Here is an 11035-nt window from a genome sequence, read left to right on the forward strand (position 1 = left end):
ATTTCACAAAGTTTGGGTAATGGATATCACTGCATTTCAATATATTAAAAAAAAATATGATTTCGTATATAATTGTAAATTTATATTTTCGATTTCTTCGGAATCTTTGGTATAATGTTATGCAGTTTGCATATGCATATATAGTGAACATGTACTGCATATATAGTGCACATTAATTTTCTACTTGTTTTTTTTTTACATTTATGTCAAAAACTATTCCCCATAAAGTCTATTATTCACAATACATGCTGTAACACTTTGCAACTTGGTTATGCATTTGTGTGTATGTACAGTATAGTGTACCGTATACTTACATGTGACTTCATCATCCCTAAATTTAGTTCACACATTTGATTCCTTCAATCTAATAATTTCACATTTCTTTTACAGATAGCGCCTCGACCTGTGCAAGCTCTGTAGAGCAACCAGTCGACGCCATCCAGTATGAGTGTCATCATAAGGCTGCAGAACCTTCCTTGGTCTGCAAATGCCTTGGACATCCGAGAGTTCTTCAAAGCCCTCTCCATTCCGGAAGGGGGCGTGCACATCGTCGGAGGGGAGCTGGGCGATGCATTCATTGCATTCAGGTGAGCGTAAACTGCGTTTTTCTTCTTTCCAACCATTAAGAGGTCGGTGGCCTTATGCACCCTCTCCAATGCCTTCTATTAAACTGCATTGATGGATTTGATAATTAGAATTTACATGTAGTTCATATTTTGACTAATATTCCTTGATGGTATTTTTAAATTAAACTTGTTTAAGAGTTTGAAATTGCTAGATCTTATTTTTTTTCATTTAATTGAAAATACACTATTCTGTTACTGGTACAAAACAGCATTGTCGCTTATGTGTAGTTTCTGATTTTGATTTGATAGGCATTGTTTTTTTTTTTAAGAGAATATTTGCTCTAGTTCTTTGTTTAAATTGTAAAGGTATTTAAGTGTCACAGTGATTATCCTAACACAGGTCCTCGTGACCCAAATTCCATCTGTTTCCAAAAGAAGTATATAGTACTGTAGTTGCTATAAGGTACTGAATTTTTCTTGCTATTGTTAATTAAGATAACTAAATCATGATGTGTGCTCATATCATGTTCTTTTGAATTGTTTTTTACTGAATCATGAGCCTCTTTTATTAAAGAAAACTGACAAACTTAGGTATTTTGGTATAGTACCAGTACAGGTGTATTGTAATTATAAGATATCTTGAATTTTACCATTTGCTCTTGTTACTCAATTAGAATTTTTGTCTTTTTCTTCAGATGAAAAATTGACTAGAGTCTAAAATTTCACTTTTCCTTTTACAGTACCGACGAGGATGCAAGATTAGCAATGCGGATGTCGGGCTCCAGCCTCAAAGGGATTCAGGTGACTTTGTTGCTGTCATCTCGTAGCGAGATGCAAAAAGTGATTGAAGCTGCTCGCCAACAAGCCATGGCTCTTCAGGGTTACCATGTTCCTCCTGTCATCCCTCCACAGCCACAAGCAGCAAGTGCTTCACCTGTCAGTCAACCACCAGTGCAGCCAGTACCACAGCCGCCACAGCCTCAGATGCAGCCCCCACCGCAGGCTGTGCCTCCTCCAACACAACCCTTGGTGCCCCCACCTCAGATGCCACTTCCGACTCGCTCGCCTTACCCAATGCACAGCCTTGCAAATGCTTCAGATCTTCATCATCCATTACCTCCTATGCCCCCACACATGCCACTTACCCCTCCTGTCACAATGCAGCAGACTATGCAGTCTATGTCCTTGTTAGGTCATTCACAGGAACCTCCTTACAATAATATGAACAATCAGCATGAAAATAATGATTCCCAAACCAGTATGACGAAAGAGGACAAGAAGGAGGAGAAGAAGTCTTCTTCTAATTCAACCTCAGCTCCAAGGCGAGATAGCAAGAGTCGCGATGGTCGTGACAGTCGTCGCCGAAGAACTAGATCAAGAACCAGATCTCGGTCAAGATCACGCGATCGAGACAGAGAGCGACATCGCCGCCATAGAACTCGATCGAGGTCACGTAGTCGTGATCGTAGTAGCCGTAGTTATCGTAGAAGCAGAAGCAGGGACCGTGATCGTTTTAGGGACAAGAATAGGGATCGGGATCGTGGAAGGGATCGTGACAGGGATAGGGAACGTGGTAGTAGAATTGGCCGTGATCGTGCTGACCGTTCTAGTCAAGATAGCAATAAAACTTCTCCAAGTAATGATATGCAGAGTAAAGAGGTAGAAGTTATAGGAGGGTCAGGTGGAATACCAGGACTTGGTGATATTCCAAGTATTAGCATGAGGGGACCTTTGCCAAGTAGTCTTGCTGAACCCATTAGGAATTCACCCATACAGACACCTCCTGGCCCTGTTCCTCCTCCAGCCCCACCTGCTTTTGTTGCAAATCCACCTTTCAATAGTGGATCACCTTTCCCACAACAGTTGCAATTCAATAATATAAATTCCTCTCCTTCAACTGTCCCAGCTCCTAATACAATTGATACTCCTACTGACATGGAGTTAATTGCTGAAGATGATGGTTCTCTTGACCCAGATGAGTCAAATGATGTTATTCTTGCTCCTGATTCAATGGGTCCAAAGCCCCCAGGTATGTTTTCAGGTGCTCCAATGGGTGGCCCAATAGGAGGACCAATGGATGGTCCAATGAGAGGACCAGGCGAATTTCCTGCAAGATTTGGTGCTGTTCCTGGAGAGGTTCCCATTCCCCCTCAGTTTAATAACAGAGGACCAATGGCAATGAGACCTCAAGGCTATGGGTATGAAGGACAGCCATGTGGCCCCCCTCCACAGGTTGAGGGTGGAAATGGGATTAATCCCAGTGAGAATTTTGATCCTAGAGCTCGACCAGAAGTTGCACAAAGGAATTGGGACCCAAGAGAAATGAATCCCATTGATCCTGCTAGGTTTAGAGGGGAAAGAGACATGAGAGGATTTAAAGGTGAGAAGGAGGTAATAAATAGAGGTGCAGTTCCAGAAAGAGACCCTAGGGAAGGTAGTGAGATGCGGGACGCGAAGGATGAAAATGAAGGACGTGGGAACTGGGATCCTAGAAGCAGAATGGGTCATATGGAAGAACTTGGGCCAGGATGGGAAGGTCCAAATAGGCAGGATGGTTCAAAAGAGGCCTCATGGAATGGGAGAGGCAGACCAGGACATTTCCCCCCAAGGAATGAGCGGGATGGCTTTGGAAGTAGAAATGAACAAGAAGGATGGCACAACCAAGAGAATTGGGTTGGCCGAGATGGTCATTCAAATAGGGATTCAGAAAGGTATGGAGATGAGGGAGAATATGAGGAGAGCTATGGTTCAAGGGGATACCGAGGAAGAGGAGGTAGGGGTTGGGACAGGGGTCGAGGCTGGGAACGAGGCCGAGGAGGTCGTGGTGGATTCAATATGAGACATGGGGAATTTATGGAAGGTCCCCATGATGATGGTTATGGACCACCACGCGGTCCCCAGGGAAATTTCCGAGGACGAGGTCAGTCACGTTGGGGAGGACAACAGTTCTTAGAAGAAACTTGTAGTGTGGAATTGCGTAATGTTCCACTAAATGCCTCCTATCGTGCAATTCGGGAAATATTTCAAAACATTTTTGTACCCAGCAGTAGCATTAAGTTAATAGGTGACAGTCATGGTAATCGAACTGATGTTGCTTACATAAGGTTCTCTCAACCACGAGATGCCATAAGAGCTGCAAAGTTTTCTGGTAGTTATATATTTGATAATAGGATAGAGATTACGCTTATGAGTGAGGCAAAGTATGATTCGGAAGTTGACGTAAAGCAAGCTGGTACATCAAGAAAAGGTCAAGTGGATAGCGAGAAAAGTTTCACGAATGAAAGTCCTTGCATTTACGTGACTGGGGTTCCAATGGGGTGTACAGAGCATAATGTTGCTCAGGTATTTGATAAGTTTAAGATTGAGGACATCGTCATCGAGAGATTAAGAGGTACTCGAACACCGTCAGGTGGGTGTTTTGTGCGGCTAAGTTCTTTCGACGATGCCCAGAGAGTTATTACTGAATTGGAAAATGCTTCTATAGATGGGAGTCCTTTGCTTTTTGAATTGTGTCCAGCTAGTGCTATGGCTCCTGCTGTAAAAGACAGAGATATGATAGGTCAGGAACTCAAGAAAAAGGATGGGGCCCAAGATGGGCCTGGGGAGGAACCTGTGATAAAGCAGCCAATTCCAGGAGATTTGTTGACTGACTCTGTTGTTATAAAGAGAGTTCCTAAAGATACTACGGAGGCAAATATTCGAGATTTCTTCAGCGACGAAGGCCTGGTACCTGAACGTATGCATTTCTGTGAGCCTGGTACCAATGGCGTGAGAGATGTTTTTGTTATGTTTTCCCTCATTGAGGATGCTAAAAGAGCCCTCGGTAAAAATGAACAGCAAATTGGAAAGATGAAAGTTTTAGTCGAGCTGATTGCTAAACCTATTGTCATGAATGCCTTGGGTCTTGCTTTTGATCCTCTCGAACTTATCAAAAAAGGTCAGAAAGCTGGAATAGGTAATGCTCTTAAAGAGAAGCCCAGCATAAGCCAAGTCAGTATTCCTCCTGAAGATACTGATGCTATAACAGACGAAGGACAGGATCAGACGATGAAATTGGATTACATGGAGGGTCAGATGAACATGCCTCACCCATATTCATATGAGGAACACGCACCTTTCAGAGGGAGGATGATGGGAGGTCCGTATGCATCCGGAAGGGGATTTATGCCTCGTGGCGATATGAGAGGAATGAACCGAATGATGGGAATTCCAGGCCGTGGGGGCTTAGGAGAATTTGGTGGTAGAATGAGAGGGGGATTGTTGAGACCTCCTGCAAGTTCATCTGAGGATAATATAGGCACAGCGATACCCCCCGAGCATTTTGGAAAGCCTGGATGTGTAGTAGCACTGGGAAACTTACCCTATCGGTGCACAACTGATGACATACTCGACTTCTTTCATGAATTTCCCGCATTGCGTCCAGAGCATATCATAAGGAGGTACAATGAATTCAACCAACCCACAGCCGATGCTCGTGTGTCCTTTGCCTCGCCCCAAGAGGCCCTGAGAGTCGTACAGTCTCATAATAGACGACCGATGGACAACAGGCCTATATTTGTTTCCCTTGTACAAAAGTAGAAAGAGCTCAATTTATGTTCACAGATATATAATTTTGTTTTATGTACAGTATTGATAATACTAAGTATTTTCAAGTTATCAAATTTGGATGTTCCTCCTCTAATTTCTTTCTATTCGAAGTCTCTGTACCTGGATATTTTCATAGCTTATAATTAAAGAAAGTTTTGAGAGGTGGAAGACTCAAAGAAAATAAGATTTTGATGTAAACAATTTGTTTTTTTTTCAATGGCTTAATTACATAATTGAATTGTTTAAGTTACCTAAATAATTTTTGTGTGTATAAAGTACATAGAATAAATAGTTTTTTTTTGTATATTTGCTGTTTGATATTTTTCCTTCTGAAGTTTTGATACAGCTGAAGGGTCTTATGAATTTCATATATCGCTCGTTAGCGACAACGTCGTCATAACTCAAAAATAGCTATTTTTCAGGAGAGCCATTTTAAACAGTTAAAAAACTCTCATATTATGTTATGTCGTTAGTACATTTAGCGCCTCTAGCGATCAATATTTTAGCTAAAATTATGACACTTTTGCCAAAAAAATCAGTATTTGAAGATGAATATGTCTATATGAATAACTCAAAAATACTGTACATTTTTTTGAGTTATGACGTTTTTGTCGCAAGCGAGCGATATGTACTTTAATCTTGAAAAAGGCAAAGCTAAACCAAGTGTAACTTCCTGATTTATTACCCAATAATTCTTTGACTTGTCAAGAATAACGCGAATTTTGAATAAGATGCTGAATTGTGTCGCATTATTCAGCATGAAAAGAAATTCACATTAATGGAATTTTGCAAAATTGTCAATTTGTTGATATCATTTATGAACTAAGAGATGGGGGAAAAGGAGTTACAGCTTAGTAGTGATTGCTGAATGATATCGATGATTGAAAGTTTGTATGGTTAACATGTTTTTACAAAAAGTAGACGGTGAGTACAAAGAATTGTTTTTATTTATTTCTTTTTTTTTTTTGAGATTTCAAATGGTTACAAGACTTGTAGTTGATTATTATGAAGCAAAATTGTTAAGAAATTTGTTATAGTTCATAAGCTTTGTAATACCTGATGCTATTTGATGGTTTAAGGTAGAATTTCCATGGATTTTATTTCCGGTATTTTGAAAATTTACTCCTTTACATTTATACTCTACTGACACTAATTATTATTTTTTCCTATGCATATTCAAACCTTTTGTCCTTTGAAATAGGGGTATGTCTTCTTTCTTTGTTGATGGAGTGGCTATTAATTGGTTAACAAGGTACAGTAGTTGATAATGATAGGTGGTGGAAGCGGGAGGCCCCACCCACCCCACTGTCACAGAATAGCCACTTTTGTCTTTGGCCACAATGAATACAAACTTACTGTTGCATTGCTCTTGCACCTGATGGGTCTTTTCTTACTTTCATTTATGAATATGTTGGTGTTTATTTTATTTTTTCTCTTTTTCCTTGAGAGGCCTCCCTTGTTAGTGCAACTGCACTGCAATGTTAGCAGGTGGTGAGTGGGATTTTGTTCATATGTGGATACAAACTATTTGAAGGCCCATGTATTTTGTACCCTTGAGAAAGGGGTGGGTGCTGTAAATAACCCGCTCACCCCTTTGGAGTGTTGTCTTCCAGTCAGGACAAGGAGTGAAGATTATTCATCCGGTGAGCACACCTGGCGCCGACAATGTTTCCTGTGTAGTGATCCCAGTGCACTATGGTCAGTGAGTGTTCCTAGTGGTCCCCTTGTGATAAAAAAACCCGTACGATGGTTTGTGCTGTGACATAGGCAGCTTTTGTAGTTTCTTCCTCTTAAGTAGCATATTCATTATTAAGTGCTTAGATCATAACTCCTTTGTGACAACAAGGCTAAATGGTTGGGAAGGTAAATTAAAGGAAGCTTGGTCTCTCTTTTCATCCTCTGCCAACCTGTTCTCCTTCCTTTCTTTGTCAGACACTTCTTTGAGAAGAAAATATAGATAGTTGTGAGAGGGCCTTTCACTAAAAGCTCCTAGAGACTTATAATGATAGTTCTTCTCCTCCGGGAGAAAGTGACGGTGCTAACCCACTAAATTTTACTGTTTGGGTGTGTCGAGCATAACATGAGCGTAATAGGCCAGGGTTGTATGCACCTACCTTTCCTAAGGACCGTACCCTACCTTAGTACACTGCTGTCTATGCCAATGTGAACCCCTGCATCAACCAGTACCTTTGGGTCAGTTAGCAAATTGTTAGTCTGGTGTGGCAATGTTGCTGTTACATCATTTTCAGGGGAATGGTCCTAGCCAGACTGATGGGGGTGTTGTTCACGCTGCTAATCGTGACGTTATGTAGCATAGCCGCCAGAGCTCACACACTGTCCAGTACCTGTGAGGCTAGTCAGCAATCTTGAGCTTGGTGCAACAGCTACCACCATTCACCTTTGAGTTTCTTCACTGACCGGTTCTTTCATCGACAATCGGCAAGGTGAGACCAATGCAACAGCGATGTCTGCTTACACTGGTATCAGCTGACCGATCTTTTCGGGACAAAATGTTAACTTCTAGGTGATTGAGGGTAAGGATACAGTGTTCTGTGAACCCATCCTCCTACTCCTCCTCTTCTTTTTATTTGACAAGTTTTCTCAGTAGAAGGAATTCGGGAAGGGCAATTGCAAGAAGTCCTGCAGAACTTTGAGCGATCTCCTTTATCTTCTTAGAGAAGGATACGGTTCTCACCCCGTACATGCAGATGAGGATCTGAGATAGGTAGTCACGTATTGGTATGATCACCTGTTCTGACAGCCGATTGGTTCCGTACTTGGCTCATCATCCATGCCAATGACTGAGTGGTTTTGTATGCGGCTGATTGTTCCTTATACTGTAGTTTGTGGAATGTTTTTTAGAGGTGAAACTGTTGAGATACTACCGCTAGAGAACTATTGGGTCCTTTGACTGGCCAGCAAGTACTACATTGGATCCCTCTTTCTGGTTACGGCTTATTTTGTCTAGCCTACACATACTGTATATCGAATAGTCTGGCCTATTTTTTCAACATTCTCCTCTGTCTTCATACACCTGACAACACTGAGATTACCAAACAATTCTTCGCTAAAGAGGTTAACTATTGCACTGCAATTGTTCAGTGGCTACTTTCCTCTTGGTAAGGGTAGAAGAGACTTTGGCTATGGCAAGCACCTCTTCTAGGAGAAGGACATAGCCTCTTTACCATGGCCTTCCACGGACTTAGATTAAAGTTCTCTTACTTGGGGGTACACTCGAGCATGCTGTTCTATTTTATTTCTCTTGTGTTTTTGTAGTTTATATGTGAAGGATCTAATTTAATGTTGTTACTGTTCTTGAAATACTTTATTTTCATTGTTCATTCTTCTCTTGTTTATTTATTTCCTTGTTTCCTTTCTTCTCTGGGTTATTTTTCCCTGTTGGAGCCCTTGCTTTTGCCTTTCCAACTAGGGTTATAGCCTAGCTTGCAATTATGGTAACAGTAATAATCCTAATAGATTTCCGTAAGACCTTTGTGTTTGATGATGATAATCTAGTCATGAGAATGGACTCAAAATTTTGGTTTGAAATCTTTAATTTTGGATAGTGCCATTAGGGAAATAGATTGCAGTATTCACCTGACATAGTTGTGTATTAGATGAATTTACTCTACGGAGGTAAATGAAGGAATATGTCGGATACCTGACATAGTTATATATAAGTTGAATTTACTCCTCTGAGGTAAATATAAGAGAATGTTGGATACCTGACATAGTTATATATAAGTTGAATTTACTCCTCTGAGGTAAATATAAGAGAATGTTGGATACCCGACATAGTTATATATAAGTTGAATTTACTCCTCTGAGGTAAATATAAGAGAATGTTGGATACCCGACATAGTTATATATAAGTTGAATTTACTCCTCTGAGGTAAATATAAGAGAATGTTGGATACCCGACATAGTTATATATAAGTTGAATTTACTCCTCTGAGGTAAATATAAGAGAATGTTGGATACCCTACATAGTTATATATAAGTTGAATTTACTCCTCTGAGGTAAATGAAGGAATATGTCGGATACCTGACATACAGTTATATATAAGTTGAATTTACTCCTCTGAGGTAAATATAGAGAATGTTGGATACCCGACATAGTTATATATAAGTTGAATTTACTCCTCTGAGGTAAATGAAGGAATATGTCGGATACCTGACATACAGTATTATATATAAGTTGAATTTACTCCCATGAGGTGAAAATAGGAATATGTTGGATAGCTGACATACCTATATATAAGTTGAATTTACTCCCATGAGGTGAAAATAGGAATATGTTGGATAGCTGACATACCTATATATAAGTTGAATTTTCTCATATGAAAAAGTGGATACTAAAACTAAATCTTCAATCAATTTACCAAAGCAAGCTACCTGTGAAAGATTATATAGCTACAAAATGGCAAGGTCAGTGAAATAATCAATCCAGTAGTAAAAAGGTAGAAGAACTAAAGCCAGTTGTTTCTTTATGGGAATCCTCATTGCAAAGAGAAAGAAAGACAGAGGTAATTGAGCCAGTTACGCAAATGTCACTCAAAACTTACACTCGGGTATTTGATGTGCAATGAATGGGACTGTATTTTAACTATAAAATGTATCGTTATCATCTGTTAAGGTTTTCAGAGAGAGATTTATGTTTTGGTGAGAATTTCTCAGTTTTTAGGATTTTAATTTTCTTAAGAAACATAGGTTTTATAGATAAGATTGAAATTTCTCATTATCACAGTTTTTTACCTCTATTCTTATCAATTATATTTAATATATATGTTTTATCTTATTCATTTACTGTATTTAACATTAATATAAATCATATTTTTTCTTCCCAATGTTAATCGAGCCAGTTGTGTGAGTCTATTTTGACTCATTGGTCTGGTTAATCTCTTCCTTTTAATAATAAAAGAATCCACTAATGAATGAGGATCGGATAGCAGGAAAACATGCTGAAAGTAATCTTCTATTTTTGAGTTGAGATTTTTCGGCTTTACAGGGGCCATAGGGTTTGTGATGCTCTTGTCATTTCAAGAGTTATGCAGAAATCCCTGGATTCTGGTCATGAAGTTCATATCCCAGTAGCGGGTTATTGCCGTCTTTCTAGCATCTCATTATCCCCTATTATTATTATTATTATTATTATTATTATTACTAAGCTACAACCCTAGTTTGAAAAGCAGGATGCAATAAGCCCAAGAGCTCCAATAGGGAAAAAACCCAGTGAGGAAAGAAAATAGATAAAGTATATGAGAAGTAATGAATAAAAAATATAAAATATCTTGAGCTCAGTAACAACGTTAGGATAGATATGTCATCATCATCATCATTATATCGTATCGCAACAATGTCGAACTCACAGGAGGGCATTGTCGTTTGCCTCTCTGAGGTCATGATCAGAGAAAGGAGAAATGTAGGGCCTGTTCATCAACAAATTAAGGAAGACGGAATAGGAGTAGCAACGGGAGAAGAGGAGGAAGTGGAGAAAAGAATGAAAGCAGACAATTCATAATAGGGTCAACTCCATTAGGTGATGCCAGCAATAACATTCCAACTTATCCCGTAACATCTCCCAAACAATAGCACGCCTGTCAAATTGGAGGCGCGGGCACCCTCGTAGGATGTGTTCAATTGTTTGTGGTGTTGTCCCACATGGGCATTCAGGGTTGGTGGTGAATTCCTAATCGTGGGACTTATCTCCAGTTTTGCCCACTTTTACCCTTGCTGTGTTTAGGATAACCCAGTCTTTCCTGGTGAGAGTTGTTCCACTGGGCAGGTCTTCGTTTGAGCTGGCCAGTGCCTCATTGGATGGCTGTTGATCACTTTCCTGCCATTTCTCTAGCCTGTGAGCAGCTGCATGTATTGGTCTGGTC

At 40.0% G+C, this 11035-nt stretch overlaps 1 protein-coding gene across 4 annotated transcripts in view; it reads left to right on the top strand.

Annotated features, from left to right (window-relative positions):
• Window positions 1-5393, top strand: part of LOC137658847 (uncharacterized) — a 102290-nt gene extending 96897 nt beyond the window's left edge. For all 4 annotated transcript variants that reach the window (XM_068393942.1, XM_068393944.1, XM_068393945.1 and 1 more), the window contains 2 exons: window positions 391-587; window positions 1307-5393. In XM_068393942.1, the coding sequence (XP_068250043.1) occupies window positions 445-587; window positions 1307-5144 (3981 nt within the window). In that variant the 5' untranslated portion in view covers window positions 391-444 and the 3' untranslated portion in view covers window positions 5145-5393. The remainder of the gene's footprint in view (window positions 1-390; window positions 588-1306) is intronic.
• The last annotated feature ends 5642 nt before the right edge of the window (window positions 5394-11035 follow it).

Source organism: Palaemon carinicauda, chromosome 19 (assembly GCF_036898095.1).
Source record: "Palaemon carinicauda isolate YSFRI2023 chromosome 19, ASM3689809v2, whole genome shotgun sequence".
Lineage (NCBI taxonomy): Eukaryota > Metazoa > Arthropoda > Malacostraca > Decapoda > Palaemonidae > Palaemon > Palaemon carinicauda.